Here is a 27,466-nt window from a genome sequence, read left to right as displayed (position 1 = left end):
TATTCATTACTTCATTTTATCTAAATCAAAATAATTTTTTTCATTTGCATAAAAATAATCATTTTGATATCTGTTGATGCATTTATTTTTTATTAAATTCGTTTTGCATTGAATGGTTTTTCTCGTTAAAAAATCCAATCATGAGAAATTGCATATCTTCTTAGTTCAGATATATGTTGATGATATTATATTTTCTCCATTGACGAGCCGTTATATAGAGAGTTCTCTAATATCATGCGGGGAATGTTTGAAATGTCATTGATGGGCGGGCTCAACTATTTTCGGGATTGTAAATTAAGCATGCAGAGATTGGCGCGTTCATCAGAAGGACGGAGTATTGCGTGGAGCTCCTAAAGAAATATGATATAAATGATTAAAAAAATTTACTCCCATGGCTTTAAGTGTGCTGATAGATAAAGATGAGCAAAGCATTGAGATCAATGTTACCAAATATAGAGGTATTGTAGCATCTTTAATCTATTTAACCACGAGTAGGTACTATATTATGTTTAGGGTGTGCACGTGTGCTCAATCTCAAGTGTAACATAGGGAATTTCACTTTAAGATCGACAAAACATTTTTGAGGTATCTTAATAAAACCTTGATTCATGGTCTTTGGTTTGCCAAGGGCAGCGAGTGTGGCTTAGTAATTCTTGCTAAGAATCTCGTGCTACATTCAAGCACTAAACATATAGAGATTTGACACCACTTCTTGAGAGAGCATACTGAAAAGAGCGGTGTTGTTTTTTAATATGTGGATACGAAGAATCAATTGATTGATTTTTTTACAAAATCGTGATCCACTTAACTACAAAGCCTTTTCATAATATACATACAAAATTGAGAATTTTTTATTCTTCATATTATAAGTAGAATACATAAAAAAGGAGATTAGCATTTTATATTAAAATAAAAAATACGTAAAATAAATTTGTTATAATAAACTGATATGTATAGAAGAAGACATGAGTATAAGATATAATATTACTGCTTCATTCCATTATTAATTCTATTTCATTCCATCAATTCAAACATATCTTAAAAAATAAATAATTAATTAAAATATTTTGATTAAACAAATTAGAGCAATAATTTACAAATAGCCGATGTTATGACAGATGCATCACGCACTACATTGTTTTCAGCTGTGAGTGGTGATTTTCCAGAGAAGGCATTCTCACAATCATTGACATCAGAAGCAGCATATTCTGCATTATGTACTGCAAAATTTGGGTTTCCATCTTGCAAAGCTTGAGTTGATAGCCAAACATCAACCAAAATTGAACGGTAACTAATAATACAAGACAAAACTGCATCATTTTGTTTTGTAGGAATACTTCTAGTAAGTTGATTGATTTTGCCAATGGCAATGTTTGCTTTAAGCTTTAGTACATCAAACATGATTTGTGCTAAACCATTGACATCTGAGGTGGAGCTTTTTGGGTCAGTATTTAGGTATTGAATGCATAGTGCAGGATTTGGGGTCATACTGCAAGTTTGTTGTACAATATTAGCACCGTTTGGTTGAATAACTCGAGAGTGAGTTGCAACAAGAGTGGTACACAAGATGAGAACGAATAATAACAATGACTTCACCATAGTAAAGTTTTTTAGAATGAGAAAAGTAAACAACACAAGTTTTCTAAATCAAAAGAGAATGAATGAAAATGAAACTAACAACTACACCTTTTTATAATGGGACCTTTTTATTGCTTTGTTAAATTAGTCTTAACTTAGCTATTCATTTTAGTCAATATTTATCATTTAATTTTTCATTTTTATATTAAATTTATTATTTAAAATAAAATGATTTATTTTCAGTCAAAGTTTTTTTTAAATAGTTTTTACTTAAAGTATATAAAAGAATATGATTACATTGGTCTTTCTATTTACTTATTTTTAACTTTTTAATTCCTCTTTAAAAGAATTCAGTTTTATGGTCGTTCAACTATATTTTTTTTGTAGATTTTTTATCCCCTCCAATTTTGTATATATGGCAGGAATGATTAGCATACATTATTTATTTTTAGTGAAGTGACATGAGTGGAATAAAAAAATTATTAATTAATATTTTTAATAATAATGTAAATAATTTTATTTAAATAAAATATAATTTAATTTAATTAATAATATTTTTATAGAATAAATTCAAGTTTAATATTTTTATGATATATTATTATTTAACAATTAATCATTTTAATTTAGTTTTTTAAGAAATTAAACAATCAATTTTTAAATGAAGCCTTTTGAGCCTTATGGCCCATGGGCTTAGATCATGCTTTCAATTCAGAAACCAATGTGTATCACGCCGTTTCTTGCATTTTTTATTTGGGTCTGTTTGGTAAAAATAGCGGTTGACTGATAAGTTAGCTGATAGCTTATAGCTTATGATTGATGGCTGATGACAGATGGTTGATAGCTTATAGCGGATGATTGAGACTGATAGCTTATAAGCTAATTGAAGTGTTTGGTAAAATTAGCGGTTCAATTAACTTATAAATGTAAAATGACATAAAAGATATTTAATGTATAATTATTTTATTTTAAATTAAAATAAATTAGAAGGGTTAAAATGGATATTAATTAAAATAATAAGGATAAAAAAGGAAGAAAAAACAATAAGCTATAAGACATAAGCTAAAACGCTATTTAAAATAGCGTCTAGAAAATAAGCTATAAGTTAGTAAAATAAGCTATAAGCTCGTGATAAAAAGACCGTTACCAAACGAGTCTAAATTATCATATGAGCTTATAAGACATAAGACATAAGCTATAAGCTCGAAAATATGTCTTACCAAACAGAGCCTTTGAGAATTATTTTATTGACCCATCTTTCTTGGTCACCTTCGCTGAAATTCTTTAAATACCCCTTTACTTTGGAAATGCATCTCTGAAGTTTAAAAAAAGAATGATTTCAGAGATGCATTTCTGAAATCACCTTTTCTTAACGTAAAAAAAATATTTCGAAAATACCTTTTCGAAAACAACATTTCGGAAATGCATTTTTGAAATACTGCGCGTTTTGCTGTTTAAACAAAACAGTCTCCCCCATTTCCATGTTACCCTAAATATTTCAAACCCTCATATTACTACTCAAGCATTTGCAGAAGCACCAAAGGCTACTTCAAAGACCATCAATTTGCTACTCCAAAGGCTCATAGACCACTTCTAAAGCACCTCCAACAACACCTCAAATTTGTAAGTTTTCAAAACTTTCAATTTAGAATTGAAATTGATATTCGGGTGTTAGAAATTAGTATAATGTAGTACATTTAAGTTATTATATGTCACTGGATATGTTAGGGGTGTTAGAAATTAGTAAAAATTTGATTTTGATGCATTAGGGCAAGGATTTCAAGTTCTGCAAAAATGGTGTCGCAGGGGGGGTTTCGGAAGTGCATTTCCGAAAACACTTCCCTGACCAGTTTCGGAAATGTACTTCCGAAATATACTCAGAAATGTTTTTTTTATTTTCTTGATTGTTTCGCATTCTTATGGAATTCAATTTTTCAGGAAAATGGCAAACAACCCCGCACGACTCAAACAGGGCACAGAGAGCCAGACAGCATCGGCTAGACGCGAGCGTTATAGCTGGCAGCGACACATGGACGGAGTAGAGTACGAGTACCCGTTCAGATGGATGAGCTTGGTTCCTCATTTGGATTGAGGAGTAGGCTGGCTCGGGTGTCTTCTTCCCAACAGGAGGTACGGGAGGACGAGGAGGAGGTGATACCTAATGTCGAGCGCGGGCACGGGGAGGAGGAGGAGGAGGTGGTATCGGATGTTGACCCTCCGCACGGGGAGGAGGAGGAGGGCTACTCGAGAGGGCCTAGGGACACTTCCGTGCTGATTTCCTACCACGAGCACATCGCTCGACGTGTCTGGGAGGGAGAGGTATTTTTTTAATTTAACCGACTTTATTATTTAACTGTTTTTTATTTAGCTTTTAATTTCACATTTTCTTCACGCTTTAATTAACAAACTTTTTTGTTTTTGTTGTAACAGGAAAGGGCAACGCTAAAAATGGTGAACCACGCGCAGAAGATTTTTGATCTGTTTAAACTAGAGGCGCAATGGTTTAATGATGTGGTGATTGCTTCTGGGCTAGGTGGGTTATGCATGACCGGGTATACCACCATCAGCCACGGCATGCAGGGGGCTTTCGTGGAGCGGTGGCATAGTGAGACGTCTTCTTTCCACTTACCGGTTGGGGAGTTGACGATCACCTTGCACAATGTTCATTGTCTACTCCACCTGCCAATCAGGGGGACACTGCTGCACCATTCCAGTATCCAGAGGGTCGAGGCGATCGAGTGGATGGTCGACTATCTGGATATGGACCCACACATGGCTGATTTTGAGTGTCGGGCGACAAATGGGGCCATATCCATTTCTCCAGCTTGAGAGAGCTGTATGAGAACCACTTGGTGGCGGCGGCCGACTCCGAGCAAGCGGGTGACGAGCTATTTACAGAGTATCACCGTGTCTGTGCTCTCCGGTGTTGGTTCATGTTCTTGGTAGACATTGCACTCTTTATGGACAAGAGTTCAACCTACGTCGACGTGAACTACCTCCGCTACTTCATGGACCTGACTACCATTCACAAGTGGAACTGGGGGTCAGCTATTCTGGTATACCTATACTAGAAGCTGAATGAAGCCTCCAACTGGAGGAACTGGCAGTGGACTGGATCGGCCACACTCTTGACGGTACTTTTCCTTTTAATTGTTACACATTTATTTATGGTTCATATTTATTTTTAATACATTATCGTTTTTGTTTTTCAGGGCTGGATCATCTCCTACTTCCCCCGCATTCACGGCTTCGCCATTGATCTTGCGTACAATGACGCTTTGCACAGGGCCGCCCGATACGTTCTCCAAAGGGGGAACAACGCAATGGGACCATATCGCGGGTACCTCAACCGCACAGCTCACGATGACATATGTTAGACGCCATTCTGGGACTACACTGTTGTTGTCCCGTTCGACCGTATCGCGTTATACTATGGCTAGTTGGCATGCGGGGCCAACACCATGGTGAGGTATTTGTCGGAGCGGTGCATGAGGAAATTTGGACGTGTGCATATGATACCAAGGTTACCGTTTGAGGCTGCTCCCGATACAGTTACCCGAGTGGAGCTCACTGCTATATTTGAGGAATGGGCGCATCATTTGGTCCGAGAGGAGTATCGGCGTATGCAGCCCACCCAGGAGTGGTATTATGTAGAGGGGTACGTGACATGGTTCTATCGGGTGACACATCCTCTGATGACACCCGACGCTCCCGGAGCTCTAGGCCAGCATATGAGGAGATCTTGGAGAGCCAGCAAGCTGAGGATGACCATGTCACTGATCTCCTACCGATATGCCGACAGATAGAGATGCTTGGGCGGGAAGCATTGGACTGAGGTATCATTGCGCAGGGCGGTCCAGAGGCGGTTGCAGTCGTGGAGAGGATGGTAGGTGACGCGGGTGGTGCGGCGGCATATACGAGGCAGAGGAGGTCCTATGGAGTTAGGGTTAGGCATACTCAGTAGGGGGTTCCGGTTTATTTTTCTTTGACTTTATTGTATTCGGCTTATATTTCTTGATATTTACGTACACTTTCGTCCACTATTAGTTGTATATATAATATTAGTATTTTATGTTAATATGTCGCTTATTTTATTCGGGTTATATTTTATTTATATCAAGCACTGTTTACTGCAAGCATTGTTGTTTAATTGAAAATACGGGACTGAACATTGTTTAGAAAAACAAAACAAAAAACAATTTTTGCATATTTCGAAGATGTATCTCCGAAAACACCCAAAAATGTGAAAAAGGTGTTTTCAGAAATGCATCTCCGAAAACACCCCCCATTTGATGTTTTCGGAGATGCATTTCTGAATACTGAGAAAATCTGGAAAAAAATTTTACTTCGGAAATGCATTTCTAAAGTAGGGGTATTTTTGAGTTTTTGCTGGAGGTTCATCCTATAGGAGGGTCTACAAAGAAATTTTCTTTTATTTGGCATGTGTTATCTTTTGTGTATCTGGATATATCATTCTTTTTTTGTGTATATCCTTTTAGCTATAGCATTATTTTCTCTATTTTTTTGTTTCTAATTATTTTGCATTTAGGGTTTATTATCGTCTATCTTTTTTTAATCTTGTCAAAGAGATAGAAGTTGTAATGTGAGTCTAGATTTAATTTTATGTTTGTTTTATGTAAATTTAGTATGACACAGTGTTTCATGGAGAGCGCGAAAGGAAATTCTTGGATGCGTTTTATTTGATGCTTAAGTTGACTAAAATACAATACAAGTGTGCAAGTTACATTTAAAAAGATTTCAAATAAAACCACGTAACTTAAAATTTCCATTCACTTTGCCTCCAAGTAAGCATATTGTTTATCTCATTGCTTGCCTGTCACAAGCGGTTGTGGTATTTATATATCTAAATCGGGTAGAATTGTTTGCTCAAAGGGACTGTGAGTATTATATTTGTTGTGAAAAACGATGTCAAGAACAAAATATAATAGGAATTAGGGAAGATAAGAAGAACACAATAATTGGTTATAACTGCCATTCTTTTACTTTCTCTTAGAAAACAAGATTACAAGTTTACAAGAATAACAAATAACCTCTCTCACCCTAAATTAGGATTTGCAGCTTAGCAATAATGAGAGACTAGTATGTTATTTATAATAAAACCTAACATACTAACTAATGGGCTTTTTCCACAAGGCCCATTACACAAGCCAACTTAATAAACAAACTAACTTAACAAATTAGGGTTTAAACACTAAAACCTAATTTAACATGCTAACAACCCTAGCATCTTCGACACAAGCATGTGAACAACCTTCGACTTCATGCTTAATCCTATCAAACCAAGAAGTTACCCTTCGACCCTACTAGAGTTCGATCCATTATCTCACAAATCTCTACCTTGGATCTAACTCTACAACATCAAAGGAACAACTAGCTTTCTTCATGCAGCTTTTTCAACTGCATACAGTGGAAAAACTTGCAACTCGGCAATGTCTTTGTGATCATATCAGCAGCATTATCCTCAGTCGAAACCTTCAGCACATGGACTTCTCCATGCTCGATTACTTCTCTGACGAAATGCAGCCTCACATCAATGTGATTAGTTCGCTCATGATAGGCTGAATTCTTTGACAGGTGTATTGCACTTTGACTATCACATTTAACAGTGATACCTCGACCTTGAACTTTCAGCTCCTTCGCAAAACCTTCAAGCAACATTGCTTCTTTCACAGCTTCATTTAGGGCAATATACTCCGCTTCAGTGGCTGATAGAGCAACAACCTTATGAAGTGTTGCTTTCTAACAAATTGCAGTGCCAAACATAGTGAAAACATATCCAGAAATAGATTTTCTATAATCCATACAACCTGCATAATCAGAGTCGACATATCCTTCAATTGCTGCTTTACTATATTCACCCAAGGCTCCACCATAAATTAGGACTCTGCTCAGAGACCCATTTATGTACCTTAAAATCCACTTTAATGCTTGCCAGTGAGCCTTTCCAGGATTCGCCATGTACCTACTTACAAGACTTACTGCATATGCTATGTCGGGTCTTGTATAGACCATAGCATACATCAAAGAACCAACTATATTAGTATATGGAATGCTATTCATATAGGCTCTTTCAACATCCGTACTGGGAGACTAATCAATACTCAGCCTGAATTGAGGGTTTGTTGGAGTCACAATTGGCTTCAGATTCGACATACCAAACTTTTCGAGAATCTTTCGTAGGTATGCCTCTTGAGATAAGCATAACTTCGACTTCTTTCTATCTCTTTGAATGTCAATTCCAAGAACCCTAGAAGCAGCTCCCAGATCCTTCATATTGAACTCCTTATTGAGTTTATCCTTCACCCTCATCACATCTTCAATATTGTTGCTTGCTATGAGAATATCATCCACATAAAGCAACAAAATAACAAATGAATTACCAGGTCGAAATCTGAAGTAAACATAGTGGTCGAACTGACTTCTAATGAAACTTATGTGTGCCATGAACTTGTCGAATCTCCTATTCCACTGTCGAGGAGATTGTTTCAGCCCATACAAAGATCTCTTTAACTTGCACACATAATCTTCCTTCCCCTTTTGGACATACCCTTCAGGTTGCCTCATTAGGATCGTTTCGTCTAGTTCACCATACAAGAACGCAGTCTTCACATCCATCTGTTCCAGTTCAAGATCGAACAGTGCCACCATGGCAAGCAACATTCGAATGGACCTATGTTTCACAACAGGATAAAACACATCATTAAAGTCGACACCTTCTTTCTGAGTGAAACCCCTTGCGACCAACCTTGCCTTCTATCTTTTCGACGTTACTCCTTTGATTCCTTCCTTAACTTTGAAAATCTATTTACAGCTGACTTACCTTGCCCCAACAGGTTTCTTGATCAGTTCCCAAGTGTGATTATCATGAAGAGATTGCATCTCATCATCCATGGCCTTCAGCCATTCAGTCTTATTTCGACTCCTCATAACTTCGTTGTAGTCTCTAGGTTCTTCGTCTAGAACCTCACTTGCAGAGATTAAGGCATAAGCTATAAGATCAGCATACCCAAGTCTCTGAGGTGCCTTGATGACTCTTCTCGACCTATCTCTTGACAATAGGTAGTCATCGACAGTTTCCTCAAGTTCATCAGCATCTTCTGCTTCTTCTTCGAATTCATCAGGGATATGCAATTCAGCATCAACTTGCTCCACCTCAATAGGAATCTCTACCTGTTCCAGCTCTTCTGCATTTCGACCATCATCATCAGTTTTATTGAAAGCCATTTCAGCTTCATTGAAAACTACATCTCGATTGGTGATACACCTCCTGTGACCTGGCTCTAGGCACCATAACCTATAAGCTTTGACTCCTTCAGGGTATCCCATGAGAATGCATTTCAGAGCTCTAGGTTCGACCTTGTCTTGCCTAATATGAGCGTAGGCTACGCAGCCAAATACTCTCAGTTTGTCGAGATCTGGTGGATGTCCCGACCAAACTTCTTCAGGTGTCTTCATATCTAATGCTGTTGAAGGACATCTGTTTATCAGATATGTTGCTGTCGAAACAGCCTCAGCCCAAAACACCTTCTTTAGTCTAGCACTAGTCAACATGCATCTGACTCTCTCCAAAATAGTTCGATTAAATCTTTCAGCCAAACCATTTTGCTGTGGAGTACCTGCTATAGTTTTGTGCCTTGCAATACCAGAGTCAGCACAAAATCTGTCGAACGCTTCATTGCAAAATTCAAGGCCATTGTCGGTTCTCAACCTCTTGACCTTCCTGCCAGTCTGATTTTCAACCAGAGTCTTCTAACTTTTGAAATTATCAAAATTTTCATCCTTAGTCTTCTGGATGAATACCCATAATTTTCTAGAATAATCATCTACTATGGATAGGAAATACCTCGCCCCAGAATGTGATGCACACCTTGCAGGTCCCCAAAGATCAGCATGGATGTAGTCAAGGGATCCATGTGTTCTTTGTTTTCCTTTGTTGAACTTCACTTTGTAAGATTTTCCAAGTACATAGGGTTCACAAAACTTCAGCTTTTCGACTTTGTCTCCACCAAGCAGGTTTTGTTTCCCAAATTCGACCAGACCCCTTTCACTGACATGGCCCAATCTCATGTGCCAGATTTTTGTCTTCGACAATAGTTTCGTGGATGCAACATTTGTCGAACCACTTACAACTTCAGCCTCAAGGGTATACAAGCCTTGTTTCTTCACGCCTCTCAAGACTTCCTTCGACCCCTTCCTGACTTTTAGGATACTTTTCTCTCCTTGGAAAACATATCCTTTCTTGTCGAATTCACCAAGAGAAAGCAGATTTCTCTTCAAATCAGGAACATACCTGACTTCAGTCAACAACCTTATTGACTCATCATGGAGCTTGAATCTCATAGATCCAACACCTGCAATCTTGAAATCTTTGTTGTTTCCCAGCAGTACTGATCCACCATCTTGATCGCATAATTCCTCGAACAAGTCTTTATTTGGAGTCATGTGCCAAGTGCAACCTGAATCCATAACCCACTCCTTCCTAGAGTCACTTCTTGAAACCACAAGAACATCAGATGATTCGAAATCATCTTGAACAATGACTGCATTGCCATTATCCTTACCTCCATGATCTTTCAGGCGTTCAGGGCACACCTTTCGTGTGTGACCCTCCTTCTTACAATGATAGCATTAAATACCAGATGCTTCGCCACTATAAGACTTTTGCTGGCTTTTGCCTTTCTTCTTGTCGAACTTACCATCCTTTCGCAAGAATTTTCCTTTAACGGGTAAACCTTCACCAACAATCGAAGGTTTATGCTCCTTCTGTTCGTTCAAGTCCTTTGAATATAGGGCTGATTGAACTTCTTCAAAGGACAGAGACTCCCTTCCATACAGGAGAGTTTCTTTGAAGTGAGCATGTGATCGAGGCAAAGCGCTGTTGGAGCGGTAAAGCGGCAAGCAACAAAAATTTTGGAAACATTTATCAAGCTTAAAAATATTGGTCCTATGGGGTATTGAACCCAGGACCCAAAGATGATTTACAAACAACCCTCACCACTAGGCTGCGCAATACTTTCTGTTATGATAATGCTTTACCTAACATATAATAACTACTCTTAACTTACCATTAATAGTTATTATTTATTAGTTAATAGTTAATTTTTATTACTTGTTTATTAGTTAATAGTAAATTAAATTAGATTAAATGAATATAAACTAATATTAATTAACAACTTTAACAGTAAATTAAATTAAATATAATATAAAGATTAATATAAACGGTTTAAATTAAATTAATTAAATTAAATATAACATTAAAAGTAAAATAACATTAATTTAATTAAATTAAATATAAAAATTAAATTAAATGAAACTAATATTAATTATAAAATATAAACCAAATTAAATTAATATAAACTAATATTAATTAATAACGTTAACAGTAAAAGAAATTAAACTAAATTAAATATAAACATTAATATAAACTATTTAATATTAATTAAACAAATATTAATTAAAAAATATAAATATTGTAAATTAAATATTTTTTTAGTTACTGTTAACGTTAAGCATTAATAATTAATATTACTTATATTTTAAATTAAATATAAATATATAAATATTAGCGTTAATTAGTTAACTAATATTTATATACTTTATTTTATATAAATATATAAATATTAGCGTTAATTAGTAAACATATATTATTTTATTATTTTATAATGAATTTATTAATTAATAGTTTATAATAAATATTAATTATTATTTTATAATTTAAGTAATATTAATTAATAACATTAACTAATAAATATTAACTAATAACTAATAACTAATACTTTAATTATTAACTAATAATATTTATAATAATTAATTATGAAAACAATAACTATTAATGCTAATAAACATTAGCAGTAACTATTATAATTTACCGCGTTACAACCTGTTCGTCCCAATCCACGTGACTTCTAGAGAGAAGGCAGACCTTCTCTCTCTAAAGAGTCTTATCGTGTTTTCCTTGCTCTCACCTGTGGTGTAGCGGCTTTCTTCTCCAGATTCTTCTGGTTTCCCCACCCATTGTTTAATTGGGTTTCGTTTTTTTTCTTCCTTTCAGAAGTTGTTGTGTGGCTTTATTAGGCAGAGGTCCTGGTGAAGATGGATAAGTGGAAAGCTTTCACCTTGTCAAAAGAAGAAGAGGAAGGGGTGGTAGCGGATGAAGAAGAGATTATTGAAGATGAATCAATACAAAGAACTCTTGCTGGGAAATTGTGGACAGAGAGCAGTTTCAATACCAGAGCTTTTAAGACTACAATGCTCAACGCGTGGAAGTTGAAGCATGCGGTGGAAGTCCAAGATCTGAGTAAGAACCTATTCCTTTTCAAGTTCAGCTCGAAGAGGGATATGGAGTACGTTCTTAAAGCTGGGGCATGGAGCTTCGACAGATCGCTGCTGGTCCTAAACCGCATTTCGGGAGAAGAACAACCTTCAGATCTAAGCATGCACTATAGCTCTTTTTGGGTGAGAATCTACGACCTACCCCTTATGCTTAGATCCGAAACCATGGCGAAGAAATTAGGAGGTATTGTTGGTACCTTTGAAGAAATGGACATTAAGGAAGCTCACAGAAATGGGAGGTTCCTGCGTATCAAAGTCATGGTGAATCTGAAGGAGCCGCTGAAGCGTGGCACGGTGGTTACTTTCAAGGAGAAGAAAATAAGGGTCCACTTCAAATATGAGAGATTGCCAACCTTTTGCTTTGTGTGTGGCAGGATTGGACACCAGATCAAGGATTGTGAAGCTGTTGAGGAACTCAATGAGGAATGCTTTGAGGAGTTGGAGGAGCAAGACCTTGCTTATGGACAATGGCTACGCGCATCCCCCCTACCTAAACTGATGGATGATGGAAAGAGGAGAGATTCAAGTTCAAGTCTATGTAGCAGGGAGCTCTTTAATGTGTCTTCTAGCCAAAGTCGATGTGGAACGAAAGGAAAAGATAGAAGTGAGGATCTAGAGGTTCAACAAGTCAATACGACCCCAAATCAGCAAGCTGAAGGTGACAAGAGAAGGGAAGAAAATACCAATGCCGCGGTAGATGTGGAAACAGTGGCAGAATCATTGGGGGCAGTAGCGTTGTCGATCGATAAATCACTCCCAGTGGCCACCACGACTGAGGGTGGGGTGCAGAAACGGAAGTGGATCAGAAGGAAGCCTTCCAAAAGTCTTAAGAATGCTGGACCAAAAACCACGAAGCCAAGATCAACGAAGCGACAACTCGTGGATGTTATGGTGGTGGAAGGAAACTTAGAGGAGTTGGGGGTGGGGGATAAGAAGAGGAAGCAGGTTGCTGGTGACGATAAAAATCTCAACATTGAACCAGAGGTGGTGTTGGCTGACCAACACCGCCTTCACCAATGAAGGCTATCAGCTGGAACTGCAGAGGGTTGGGGAGCTCTCGTGCAGTTCGGAGCCTTGCGAGGCTCATTAAATCTGAAAATCCCCAGCTTGTCTTCTTAATGGAGACAAGATTGTAGAAAGAGGAGATGCTCAAGCTCAAAAGGAGGTTCAATTTCAGTTGCGGCTTATCTGTTGACTGTAAGGGCACTGGAAGAGATAGAGCAGGGGGTATTTGTCTATGGTGGAATGAAGATGCTGAGATTACTATTAGCTCTTTTTCTCAGAACCATATAGGAGGGATTTGTAAGCTGAATAATGATGAAGAGGAACCCTGGCACTTCGCCGGTATCTATGGATACCCAGATGAATCTAAGAAAAAAGAAACTTGGAACTTGGTTCAGACACTCTGGAATGAGGGAGGAAATCAGATGATTTTCTTTGGGGATCTCAATGATATCACTATGGGCTCGGATAAATTGGGAGGGATTAGTAGAACAGGTTCTCAGATGCAGTGGGGGAGAAGCACGATGGAATTATGCGGTCTTCAGGAAGTGGGCTTTGAAGGCTATCCTTATACATGGACCAACGGTAGAGCCGGTAATCAGAATGTCCAATGCAGGATTGATAAGAGCATGTACTCGTTTGCGTTTCAGCAGCGTTTTCCCCTCACCAAAGTGTTTCACCTGGAACGTTTTGGATCTGACCACGCAGCACTACGTATTCTGATTCAGAAGGAGATTGAAAGTGACAGGAGACAATATTTGTTTCGCTTTGAAGAAGCTTGGTCCAAGGAAGCTGGTTGCAGTGATGTTATTAAGAAGCTCTGGTGTCGCAACTCTGGTTCGTTTCTACAGCGGATTAAGTCAATGCAAGAACTTCAATTCTCTTTTAGGGACATTCGCACCAACAGCATCCGGAAGGAAATTCTGAGACTAGAAGAGATGATCAAAGAGGATAGAAGATGGTCGGGTGACGTGGGGGAGATTACTCAATACAAAGCAATCGAGAAACAGCGAGATAAATTGCTTAAAACAGAAGAGACTATGTGGAGGCAAAGAAGCCGTGCAGTGTGGCTCAAAGAGGGAGACAAAAATACAAAATTTTTTCACTGCAAAGCGAACCAAAGGCGAAGAAATAATTCGATTAAGAGGCTGAAGGACGAATTTGGAAATTGGAAGAATGGTCGTGTAAATTGTGAGCGAATTCTAATTCAATATTTCAAAGGAATCTTCACGTCATCCAATCCTGCAAATATTCCGCACGTCTGTAGTTTCGTTCAGGGGACGTTATCTGAAAGTAACAAGCTGTTATGTGCTAGACCTTTCTCGGCTATTGAGGTTCGGGAGGCTATTTTTGATATGCACCCCACCAAATCCCCAGGACCGGATGGACTCCCAGCTTTGTTCTACCAGAATTATTGGCATACGGTTGGTAATGAGGTGGTTCGGTTTGCACTGGACATTCTTAATAACGATGGCGATCCTACAGCGATAAACAACACTTTCATCACTCTCATTCCGAAGAAGAAGAATCCCGCAACCCCGATGGACTTTAGACCGATCAGCCTTTGTAATGTTATCATGAAAGCTGTGACTAAAGCAATTGCTAATAGGCTGAAGATGCTTCTCCCGGAAGTCATAAGTGAAGAGCAAAGCGCCTTTATCCGTGGTCGTCTCATTACAGATAACGCCCTTATAGCCATGGAGTGCTTCCACTGGATGAAGCATAAGAAAAAGGGGAGGAAAGGCACAATGGCTTTGAAATTAGATATGTCAAAGGCCTATGACAGATTGGAGTGGAGATTCGTGACCGAAACCCTGCACAGAATGGAGTTTCCCACCACTATGGTTTCGTTGATCCACAAATGTATTTCTACAGTCTCCTACCAATTGCTTATCAATGGTCAGCCAAGCAAGCGATTCTATCCGGAACGGGGTCTCCGTCAAGGAGATCCTCTCTCACCCTATTTGTTTGTTATTTGTGCAGATGTGCTATCAGGAATGATTAGAAGTGCGGTGAATGAGCGGAAGATCCATGGTATCAAAGTTGCTCGGAAGTCTCCAACAATCTCACATTTATTCTTTGCGGATGACAGTCTTCTTTTTGCTAGAGCCAGTGAAGAGGAAGCGGATAGAATCCAATGCATCCTTAATGCTTATGAGCTAGCTTCAGGGCAGGTAGTTAATGCTGACAAATCAGAGGTCTCTTTCAGTGGCAATATTGGAGAAGAAGTGCGGGACAGGATTAAGGCAAAGCTGGGCTTTCGTGGTGTAAGTAATCACTCCCGGTACTTAGGACTCCCTGTGGTTTTTGGGAGGTCAAAAAAGGAGATATTTAAGCTCGTTGTGGAAAAAGGTTAAAGGATGGAAGGAGAATTTTTTGTCGAGGGCCGGTAAGGAAGTTTTAATAAAAGCAGTGGCGCAAGCTATTCCAACGTATATAATGTCTTGCTATCGCTTACCGGAAAGCTGCTGCAATGAGATCGAAGCCTTGCTTGCCAAATTCTGGTGGGGATCCAAAGACGGCGAGCGTAAGATACACTGGATGAGTTGGGAGAGGTTGTCTCAGTCCAAAGGAGATGGAGGAATTGGTTTTCGGGGTATCCGTGATTTTAATACTAGCCTTTTAGGGAAACAGTTTTGGCGGCTGTTGCAAGCTGACGGTTCTCTCATGGAGTGATTCTTTAAAGGTCGTTACTATCCCCGGTGTTCCATAACTGAGGCTGAGTGTGGTTTTTTACCAAGCTTTGCGTGGCGCAGCATCCTGAGCTCGAAGGAAGTAGTTGTTAATGGTTCCCGTTGGCGGATTGGTAATGGTGAAAAAGTGAAAATTGGAGGGGATAGATGGATTCCTTCGCTACCGGGTTTTCAAATCTCCTCACCGGCCGTGTACTGGATTCGACCACCAAGGTTAGTGCTCTCATTGATTTTGATCATGCTTCTTGGAATATGGACATTTTAAGGGCGAACTTCAGTACCCTTGATGTCAACCACATTTGCAGTATCTCTTTGCCCCTTAATCCCAGAGAAGATAAGCTTATTTGGCATCATGAAGCTGACGGTAACTATTCGGTCAAAACGGCATATCATTGGTTGGGAAATCAGAAACGCATAGAGAAACCGGGATCGTCCTCCAATGGTAGCAAACAATTATGGAAGCTGTTATGGAAGTTGAATGTGAACCCTAGGATCAGGAACTTTTTATGGAGGCTCACCAAGGACATCCTGCCCACGAAAGCGAACCTGCGTCGGAAAGGTACTCCCTCTGATGGTTTATGCCCCCTGTGCAATTCTGGCGCTGAAACCACTACCCATTTGTTCCTTCGATGTGACTTCGTTAAAAGAACGTTCTTCTCTAGCCCTTTGGGAATTCGTGTGCCGGAAGAAGGTGAAATTCTGGACTGGTTGTGTCACATATGCTCTAACAAAGATTCTCTCCTTTTCCAATCTGTCGCAGTTAGTTTGTGGAAAATATGGCAGGTTCGCAATTGTGTTGTGTTTCAAGGTATTAAGCCGGACCCCTGTGTTACCGCGGCGGAGATTTGGAGTTCTATCCAAGAAGAAGCTGAGACTGTTTCAGATTCGGATAAAGTGGGCTACAACGCCGAGATTAACTCTAACAAGAAGCATGGCTGGATTGTGCAAACTGATGCAGGGTGCTTCGATGACGGTATTGTGTGCTTTGGCTGTATAATTAGGGACCCTACATCGAACATTTTCTTGGCTGCTACCAAAAGAATAAGTAGCTTTACCGACGCCTCCAACGCAGAGCTGCTGGCTATATGCTGGTCCCTACAGGTAGCAAAAGACTTGGGGCTTAACGATGTGGTGATGCAGTCGGATGCGCTTGCCGTGGTGGATTGTATCAATGGAGTGGTGTTTAATGCTGATCTTGATCCCATTATAGCTGACTGTAGGAATTTAATGTCTGGCTTTAATAGTGTAACAATTATGTTTATTAGAAGAACTTTCAATGGTGATGCTCATCTTTTAGTTGGTCTTGGCAAGTCCCTAGGCTCTAGAACCTGGACTGGTCATATACCAAGTGTGAATCACCTTCCTTGTAATGTTGTTTCTGCTTGTTAATGAAGTTTGTTTGGAATCAAAAAAAAAAACTATTATAATTTACCTAGGGCAACAAATATCAAAGTGAAACATGCAGTCTAGTGGTAATGCTGCTGGTCACTTATGCTATGTGTCTTGTGTTCAACACCCACTAGGACCAATATTTTTAACAAGGCACTTCTTGAAACTTTTTTTTTTTGCAGGGGGTTTTTCAACTATACCCCATATGGCAGGGGGCAAAATAGGTATTAACCCTAAAATAAATTCATTCTTGATAGAAAATAGCTTATTTGGTTTGAATCTAAACTACTCCTCACAAACTTAGATTTATCACTCCGCCGTACTCAATCTACAATACTCGTCAGAATTACCACATATCCCTCACATCAATGTCCATTTCTGCAACACCGACGGGAATTCAACTATATTGCTCTTTCGACGATGTCTCAACCGATCAAACAACACAGAGACATTAAACTCAGATATTATGTGGATGTTAACTCCAATCCTATGTCTAGAATCAAAAGCTAACAGATATCCCCCTAATCAAGATTTGTGATGTCTATTTCTACAACAACACAAATCTAAAGCATTCAAGCAAAAAGATCAAGAAAACACCCATTAAGATTTGTAAAGCAAATATATTATACAACTAGTACAAAGAGTAACAAACATCTATGGGTTTAGAGTATTTACATACAAACTCACCAAAATAGAAATACAAAGAGAAGAGAAGAAGAGGAACCAAACATTTCTTGGTTTGTCAACTCCGATCGATGAGAAATTCGACCTCCGATCATCCGATTGCAAGCTCCAATGGTGTTTCCAAGCCAAATCTACCAAAAAATGACCTAGGATGAGTTAGGGTTCAAAAATACCCAAAACATAACCTAAGAAATCTGATTTTCGCCTATTTATACAATTTTGAGTTCTGTCCAGCGCGCGTCGCGCGCAGGAGCGCGCATCGCGCCCAACACGCGGACTTGAAAAAATAGCTTTTAGTAAAAATGACGTAACTTGAGAACCGTAACTCCGATTTGTGCCCGGTTCGAAGCGTTGGAAAGCTTATTCAATTTCCTATCTAACAATGACAACATATCAACCAAATTGGTGATTTATTATTCTTTGATTTTGAGCTTTATTCATTGACGAGTTGGTTTCGATGCTCAAAGACGCGCGTTTGAAGCCGTGTCTTCGACACATTATTGCTCATGCTCCGAATACGCCTCAATACCTACAAAATGAATATAAAACTATCAAAAAGTATAAAAGTATATGAAAATATATCTATTCACAGAGTATACGTATTTATACACAAAACGGGGTATTATTCAAACGTTATTAACAAAAAGTATCGATAAGTGCCACTATTTACAAGCACAAAATAACTACATTTTGGTACTTAACAACTCTCCCCAACTTGAATTTGTTTGTCCTCAAACAAGGCCAAACACTCAAATCGCAAAAGTAAGAATCTAAAGAATCTAAAGAATCAAGAATCAACACAGTTTAGAAAACGAAACAATTGCACAGTTCAAACAAAAACGCACAAACAAAGTAAACACTTACCACAATCCTACAACGAACATGAAAATGAAACGAATCCTAAGTACAAAAATCATACAAAACATTCTAAAACAAAACAAGCTCAATCACGAATCATGCCTAGCAAAAACTCATCGGTAGATGAAAAACACCGAAAGGTGAGAACTTTGAACACTCATCCAACAATCTTGCAAACAAAAGACAAAATTATGCGTTCATCTAAAAATAGTATTGAAAATGCAATGGCACGAATCACAAGGGCTTTCAAGGTTGTAATGTGGCTCAGTTAACAAACAAGTGATAAGTCCTAAAGCTAATCGAAACAAAAACTTGCCTAAACCTAAGGGAGTAATTACTTCCACAAAGTTTCAAACAATGAAATTTCAATCAAACTTCTTCTTCATCACATGTTTCACACCAAACACAAATCTTATTCCAAACTCTTTTTGTTATTTTCTTTTTTTAAACTTTTTCTCTTTTTTTTTCTTTTTCTATTCTTTCTTTCTCACATCTTTTTTTTTCTTTTCATAACCTCATACCAATCACATCATAAAGAGGCAAACATCCTCTCTCCAACTTGAATTCAACCATATTATCAAATGAATACTCCCTACTTTCTAAGGCAAGGTAAAAATCCAACCAAACATCATAGGTGAAGGTCAAGAAAACAAATAATCAAACATCCATACACAAATGAAAACCAAACGCTCATAGACAAGCATTAAGCAAAAACAATATGGATATTGACAAAAAGGCTCAAAAGGGGTTACTAATGGTCACACACTCACAAGGTGAATTGATATTTGGCTATGGTAGTTGTGCTCAAAATTAAACAAGTGCCTTGATCACTTTCGTGCATTCACAAAATCAATACAAATGAAAGATTAAACATAATAATATCCAGTTAAAACAAGAATTGTCGGTCTCTCGCATATATATACAATGGAAAGCCACCTCACATTTATGGTAAAAAGGGGAAACTAATTGTGATTCAAGTCATGAGCAAGTTATGCAAAAAGAATGTGTAATATGAAATGTGTACTAATGAAAAGTCTCCTAAACATGCTATGCTATAGAAAGTGATAAACGAGTACCTTGCAACGTACAAATTTGAACAATCATTACCGCACAACTGGCGTGTTGAATCTATCACAATCGGAGAATTACCAAATGCGACTCCAAGTAATCGGCCCAAAATTTGAGTCTAAACAACAACAAAAGAATTAAAAAAATAAAACTATAAAATACTATACTATAAAGTCTTGGTGTAAGTGGGAAAAAGGCTAGCCAAGTAACCATTAAAACTAATTCACTGGCCAAACGTTACAGGGCGCGCGACGCGCCCTCAAGACCACGCGACGCGCGCAAAGTTCTACCAACCCAAGCTCTTCAGCTCCCAGGCTGCGCGACGCGCCCATAATGCGCGCGGCGCGCGCTACACCAGAAAAACAGAACCAGTCTAAAAAGACCAGAATTTCCAATGCGGCCTCCACTTATCACCTACACTACTCATTTACAGAAAAACAGAAAAACAAAACCGTTAGGGTGCCTCCCAACAAGCGCTTGTTTTACTTCGTAAGCTCGACGCCTTTATTGTGCACGGTAGTAGCTTCCTCTACGATACGTCAACGCTCTCGCCTTAACGCAACCTAAAGAAAGTGTCCTAAGCATACACTAACAAACATTACAAAACAAGAGAATATACAACAATACGTAAACAACACGTATTTACAAACACGCAACAATAAGTAAAAACACAATTTTTACAAAAGTTTGGTGAAATTAACTAAACAAGTTGAAAAGTGAAGATTTGAAATTAAAGAACTATCCGAGTTCAACTTGTTTAATAAGTCCACCAAACAAAATAAGAACATGTATCTATACAATCCACTATACAAAAGTATACAAGTATAAGGAAAGTCACAAATATACGATATTCACAAAACTCAAAAACAAAGAAACCATCGCAATGTGAATTCAATAGAAACACTAATCCCCGGCAACGACGCCATTTTGTTGGAGCGGTAAAGCGGCAAGTAACAAAAGTTTTGGAAATATTTATCCGGGAAATTATCGTGTCCACAGAGATTAGTGCTACCGAATCGCCGTTCGACGGATTCTTAGTTATGAGTTTGGGTTAAAATGGGTTTTAAGTAAACAAGGAAAATATAACATATGAACATAAAATAAATTCATTCTTGATAGAGAATAGTTTATTTGGTTTGAATCTAAACTACTCCTCACAAACTTAGATTTATCACTCCGCCGTACTCAATCTACAATACTCGTCAGAATTACCACATATCCCTCACATCAATGTCCATTTCTGCAACACCGACGGGAATTCAACTATATTGCTCTTTCGACGATGTCTCAACCGATCGAACAACACAGAGACATTAAACTCAGATATTATGTGGATGTTAACCCCAATCCTATGTCTAGAATCAAAATCTAACAGATATCCCCCTAATCAAGATTTGTGATGTCTATTTCTACAACAACACAAATCTAAAGCATTCAAGCAAAAAGATCAAGAAAACACCCATTAAGATTTGTAAAGCAAATATATTATACAACTAGTACAAAGAGTAACAAACATCCATGGGTTTAGAGTATTTACATACAAACTCACCAAAAGAGAAATACAAAGATAAGAGAAGAAGAGGAACCAAACATTTTTTGGTTTGTCAACTCCGATCGATGAGAAATTCGACCTCCGATCATCCGATCGCAAGCTCCAATGGTGTTTCCAAGCCAAATCTACCCAAAAATGACCTAGGATGAGTTGGGGTTCAAAAATACCCAAAACATAACCTAAGAAATTTGATTTTCGCCTATTTATACAATTTTGAGTTCTGTCCAGCGCGCATCGCGCCCAACACGTGGACTTGAAAAAATAGCTTTTAGTAAAAATGACGTAACTTGAGAACCGTAACTCCGATTTGTGCCCGGTTCGAAGCGTTGGAAAGCTTATTCAATTTCCTATCTAACAATGACAACATATCAACCAAATTGGTGATTTATTATTCTTTGATTTTGAGCTTTATTCATTGACGAGTTGGTTTCGATGCTCAAAGACGCGCGTTTGAAGCCATGTCTTCGACACGTTATTGCTCATGCTCCGAATACGCCTCAATACCTACAAAATGAATATAAAACTATCAAAAAGTATAAAAGTATATGAAAATATATCTATTCACAGAGTATACGTATTTATACACAAAACGGGGTATTATTCAAACGTTATTAACAAAAAGTATCGATAAGTGCCACTATTTACAAACACAAAATAACTACATTTTGGCACTTAACAAGCGCACAATAGTAACAGCGTTTGATCTTCATCATCGATCTTTACATCAATATTTTTAAGATCAAGAATCAGCTTGTTGAACATGTCCAACTGCTCAGCTAACACTTTGTCTTTAACCATCTTGAATGAATACAAAGCTTGCATCAGGTAGAGTCGATTTACCAGTAATTTGGTCATATACAAACTTTTAAGTTTCGCCCATAACCCCGATGCCGTCGTTTCCTTTGATACCTGTCGTAGAATCTCATCACTAAGGCTCAACAGAATTGCGCTGTGTGCTTTCTCGATCATAGTCGTCTTATACGCTGCCATTAATGCAGCATTCATGGCTGCCTCTCCCTTCAACGCTTCCAAACAAACCTGCTGAACCCGTAGGGCTTTCATCGTCAAGAGCCACAGACCGAAATCATTCACTCCGGTGAACTTTTCAATATCATACTTTGTTGAAGGCATCTTCTCCACGCTCGCCGCACCAATTTGTTGTGAAAAACGATGTCAAGAACAAAATATAATAGGAATTAGGGAAGATAAGAAGAACACAATAATTGGTTATAACTGCTATTCTTTTACTTTCTCTTAGAAAACAAGATTACAAGTTTACAAGAATAACAAATAACCTCTCTCACCCCAAATTAGGATTTGCAGCTTAACAATGATGAGAGACTAGTATGTTATTTATAATAAAACCTAACATACTAACTAATGGGCTTTTTCGGCCCATTACACAAGCCAACTTAATAAACAAGCTAACTTAACAAATTAGTGTTTAAACAATAAAACCTAATTTAACATGCTAACAACCCTAGCATCTTCGACACAAGCATGTGAACAACCTTCGACTTCATGCTTAATCTTGTTGAACCAAAAAGCTACCCTTCAACCATACTAGAGTTCGACCCAATATCTCACAATATGAAAATATTCAATTTACATGAATTTTTTCAAACACATTCACATTTTTCATTCTTTAAGTTCTTTTATTCAAGTTCAAATGTTATTTAAGTAAGTTTTAACTAGTATAAAAAATAAATTAGTTTTTGTTGGAACAAGTACTCAATTTCATATCAGAGTAGAGAGAAACATACAAAAGCTTTGTTAACGTAATTTGACTATATTATCTATATTTGCGACTATAGAGCAACTATAATTTCGTCTTATTAATTTGTTCTGAATTACCTATTAGGGTTTGAGTGTTACAAAATATATATATATATATATATATATATATATATATATATATATATATATATATATATATATATATATATTCCAAATTACATTAATACCCTTAAACCGCTCTGCGGCTCTCACCTTTGCCCACTTAACATCATCAATAAGTCAAACTCAACAATTTATAAGGTTGAAAATCTTTCAAGTGGTACAAAGTGTTTTCCAGTAAAATTTATATTATTAAACACATATTTTTCATAGAAATTTGTAAGAAAAACTTTTTTTCACTATATTACATAAGAAAAGGACATTAGCATTTTATGTTTAACATAAAAATGTGTAAAATAATTTTTTTATAATAAACTAACAAGTATAGAAGAAGACATGAGTATAAGATATAATATTACTGTTCCATTCCATTTATTTCATTTTATTCTATCAATTCAAACATACCTTAAGAGATATATAATTTATCAAAATATCTCAATTAAACAAATTAGAGCAATAATTTACAAATTGCCGATGTTATGGCGGATGCATCACGCATTACTTTGGTTTCAGCTGTGAGTGGTGATTTTCCAGAGAAGGCATTCTCACAACCATCGGCATCCTCACCAACATAATTTGCATTTTCTACTGCAAATTTTGGGTTTTCATTTTGCAAAGCTTGAGTTGCTAGCAAAACATCAATCAAAATTGAATTGTAACTACTAACACAACGTAGAAGTCCCTTCTTTTGATCGGGAGAACTACTTCCACTAAGTTGATTGATTTTGTTTACTATGATGTTTGCTTTGCTCTTTATTACATCGACCATGATTAGTGCTTAACCATTGACATCTGAGGTGAAGCTTTTTGGATCAGCATTCAAGTATTGAATGCATAGTGCAGGATTTGGAGTGTTATCGCAAGTTTCTTGTACAATATTGACACTGTTTGGTTGAATAACTCGGGAGTGAGCTATAACAAGAGTGGTGCAGAAGATGAGAACGAATAATGTCAATGACTTCAACATTGTAAAGTTGTTTAGAATAAAAGAAAAATTAGATACACAAGTTTGCTAAATCAAAAGAGAATGAATGAAAATGAAACCAACAAATATACCTTATTTATAATAAGAATCATTTTATTGCTCTGTGAAATGGGCTTTAACTTAGCCATTCATTTTAGTCAATATTTATCACTTAATTTTCTAAAACATTTTTTATTAATATAGTAGTCAAATTAAAAAATTATTATTTATAGTAATATGTCATTTTTTAAACTAAATTTATCATTAAAATGTTACTATTTGTTTTTAGTCAAAGTTTTATTTAAATTATATAAAACAATATGAGTGCATTATATTATGATGAGAGAATGATATAAAATACAAAAGTAATATAATATTGATTTAGATACACTTTTGATCATTTTACTTTTAGGTTTTAGTCTCTCCATTTTAAAAGTCAATATTCAGATTAAAAAGTTATATTTAATTTTAGTGACTAGGATAATTAATTTATTAAATTTTTTAATTAACTTATTTATTTAATTAAGTTTTTTTAAAAATACATTTTGAAATTTAATTAAGTTATTTTATAAATACATTTTAAATTTATTAAATACAAATTTTAAAAGAATTTTCTATAACAAAGGCCCATTACATTCAAGAATCCCACAACTCACAAGAACCCATTATGCATTGTATGTTTGGACTATATAAACACTTGAACATTTATTTGTGAAAACGATGTGCGACTATTCTCTTTCTCTTTCTGTAACCTAACTGTACAATCATCTTCCTCAACCTTACTCCAATGTCTCGGTTTGATAGTTTGTATCACTACTACCAGTATTATTCTTGTTAGAGATGCCACCACTGTTTTCACCTTTGTTTGAGTGATTTCCTAAAACATCTTACTAAGTGGTGCAAAGTAATACTAATATTGACTAAATGTTCTGTTTAATGTTTTTTATGTTCAATGTAGAAAATGTTTTAAGGCTTTGTTCTGTTCAATGTAGAAAATGTTGACTAAGTGGTGCTAAGTGATTCAATCTTTGTTTTTGTGTTGTGTTAAGGCTTTGTTCTGTTTAGTTTAAAAAGAATAGAGTTTTGAGATTAGTAAGTGAATGGAGTGATTCCATTAAGCTCTTATTGCTAGAAATTTGGGGTGAAACAGAATCTAAATATGTAATTTTCTTTTGCTTTTTTCAACTACCAAGTTGAAATTGAAGCAAGTCAAACACTCCCCATAATTTTTTTGATTTTGAACCTTTTTCTTTTGACAAATGATCTGGAATTTATTTCCCAAATAATCATATAACTTGTAACTGATTATCTTGGACCTTTGGTTCTGTGTGATAATTTATTATGCCTTGTTAATTTTCTAAAACAGGACCAAAAGTTGAGGCAGATGAGTTCAAATGATTTTCCGATGAATAAACAGGCCCGCCCTAGGGGTAGGCAAACAAGGCCACCGCCTAGGGCCTCACTTTTTTAAAACAGTGTACTACTTTAATTTGGCCTCACTTTTTAAAACAGAGTACTACTTTAATTTGCATAGTATGTATATATACTACATCATTACTTTGGCTAGTTACTACTTTATGTTTATATATCATACAAGAATGAATTGCAATTTGGGATCACGTGGCTGTTTTACATTATGGCTAGTTACTACTACTTATAAATTACAATGTTTATATCATTATAATATCAAAAATAAAAGGAAAGTCTATAACAAAACAAATAATTAGAAATTTAAAAATAAAGAAAAACAAATGACCATTACATTTATTTATCTATAGATTTTTAATGAACACAACAAATAATTAAAGAAATAAAAATATTTTTTAATATTGGTTAATATATTTACACAATTATAATAATTTTATTAAAAAAATTGTAATTTATAAAAATATAAATAAATTATGGACTTTTAATATTTTCACTAGATTTTTATAAAATATAATATCTTATCTTCTTTTTTATTAATATAAAGAAAATTTTATCTTCAAAAAAAAATTTACCATCAAATAAATGAAATATATCTAATTTAAACTATTTTTAATAAATTTATGTTAGATAAATCTAAAAAATAATTAAATAAAAAACTAATAATTTTATTAAATTAATATTAACATTAAAACGATTTTAGTTAATTTGCCTCGGGCCTCCAAATGTGTTGGGCCGGCCCTGTGGATAAATAAAAGGTGATATCCCATAAATTACTTTCACATGGTTTACATCAAAATCTTACCTTCTTTGACAGATGCATGCCAAATAAATAGGGTAGTGACAATGAGATTCACATGAATTGGATTGTTCAAGTTTCCATCATAAATGAGTTTACTGGTTTTGTTTGCAGAGAGAAGAATGCAGTGGGCTGATAAAAGTATAAACATGTCAACATTGCAGAAACATGCAGTTGCGCCAATGAGTGATGATTAGAGGTTTTTGAAGAAAACAAGCAAGATATCCCACATTGTTTCCTTAAGAAAAAAGTTTAGTGTTTATAAAACTATTTCAGGATATTAACTTATGAATTAAAATGTGATTGTCGGCAAAAAGGCTAGGTCCAAAATATTTTAAACTAAATGGTCCATAGTATTAATAGTAAGGGATTCAAAATCAAACCAACCTAATAGAAAACCACAAATTAAACTGAACCGCATGGTTTAGTTCGGTTTGCGGTTTGTATTTTGTAAACCGAATCAATACGAACAATTTTTTCATCCTTACACATGATTTTAGTCCCGATCTTTTCAAATCTCTAATAGCATTATCGCGTCTTCTTTGCCACATACATCTTCCCTCTTTTTCTATAATCTCTACTCTCTTATATTCTTTCTTTTCACCTACTAATTTTTATGCAAATGTTCCTTATTTCAATTTCGTTTTTATCGCACATCTTCTTCTCTAATCTCTCAACTCTTTTGTTTTTTCTTTTTCATCTTCACTAATCTCTCATCTCTTCTATTTTTTTGTTTCATTCACTAGTACAAAAAGATTAATATAATTTTAAAATTTACACCCAATATACTAAAAACGGGTGTAAATCAGAAATGCAATGGCAATTTTGTAAATAAAATGTTATTTTAAACATTATTAGGTGACAATATACACCCTATTTTCTAAAAACGGATTTAAATTGAAAATATTATTATAATCAAATTTTAATTACTCCCTTTAAACAAAAAAATAGGTGTAAATTTATATGGAAAAAAATCATTTAATTTTATAACTCAAACTATATAGTCTATGTGGCATATTAATAGTAGGGCTGGACATCGGGCGGTTGGGGCCGGGTTCGGATCGTATATTGTTCATCCAAAGAAAACCACGGGTGGAAGAATAAAAGCCATTTCCGTCCGTTTTGGATTTCGGTTAAGTCGGATTATGGGTTTATCGGGTTTCGGTTGGTTTGGGTGGTTTCAAACGGTTTGGAATCGATCTAAAATT

The 27,466-nt window shown here is 36.3% G+C and overlaps 3 protein-coding genes across 3 annotated transcripts; 1 reads left to right on the top strand and 2 right to left on the bottom strand.

Annotated features, from left to right (window-relative positions):
- Positions 1 to 1,023: 1,023 nt before the first annotated feature.
- Positions 1,024 to 1,637, bottom strand: LOC131630714 (cell wall / vacuolar inhibitor of fructosidase 1-like). Its single transcript, XM_058901464.1, has one exon. It carries the CDS (start codon positions 1,597 to 1,599, stop codon positions 1,081 to 1,083), a length of 519 nt encoding a protein of 172 aa, XP_058757447.1. The 5' UTR covers positions 1,600 to 1,637; the 3' UTR covers positions 1,024 to 1,080.
- Positions 1,638 to 11,688: 10,051 nt separating this feature from the next.
- On the top strand, positions 11,689 to 12,948 carry LOC131659014 (uncharacterized). The gene has a single exon (XM_058928284.1). It carries the CDS (start codon positions 11,689 to 11,691, stop codon positions 12,946 to 12,948), a length of 1,260 nt encoding a protein of 419 aa, XP_058784267.1.
- Positions 12,949 to 23,518: 10,570 nt separating this feature from the next.
- On the bottom strand, positions 23,519 to 23,839 carry LOC131658816 (uncharacterized). The gene has a single exon (XM_058928086.1). It carries the CDS (start codon positions 23,837 to 23,839, stop codon positions 23,519 to 23,521), a length of 321 nt encoding a protein of 106 aa, XP_058784069.1.
- Positions 23,840 to 27,466: the final 3,627 nt, after the last annotated feature.

Source organism: Vicia villosa, linkage group LG1 (genome assembly GCF_029867415.1).
Source record: "Vicia villosa cultivar HV-30 ecotype Madison, WI linkage group LG1, Vvil1.0, whole genome shotgun sequence".
NCBI lineage: Eukaryota > Viridiplantae > Streptophyta > Magnoliopsida > Fabales > Fabaceae > Vicia > Vicia villosa.
This window is presented reverse-complemented; position numbering and strand designations above follow the sequence as displayed.

What these genes read in the sequence shown, in the direction of transcription:
- LOC131658816 (XM_058928086.1), bottom strand. Translation starts at nt 23,839, where the DNA reads ATGGTCGATGTAATAAAGAGCAAAGCAAACATCATAGTAAACAAAATC.
- LOC131659014 (XM_058928284.1), top strand. Translation starts at nt 11,689, where the DNA reads ATGGATAAGTGGAAAGCTTTCACCTTGTCAAAAGAAGAAGAGGAAGGG.
- LOC131630714 (XM_058901464.1), bottom strand. Translation starts at nt 1,599, where the DNA reads ATGGTGAAGTCATTGTTATTATTCGTTCTCATCTTGTGTACCACTCTT.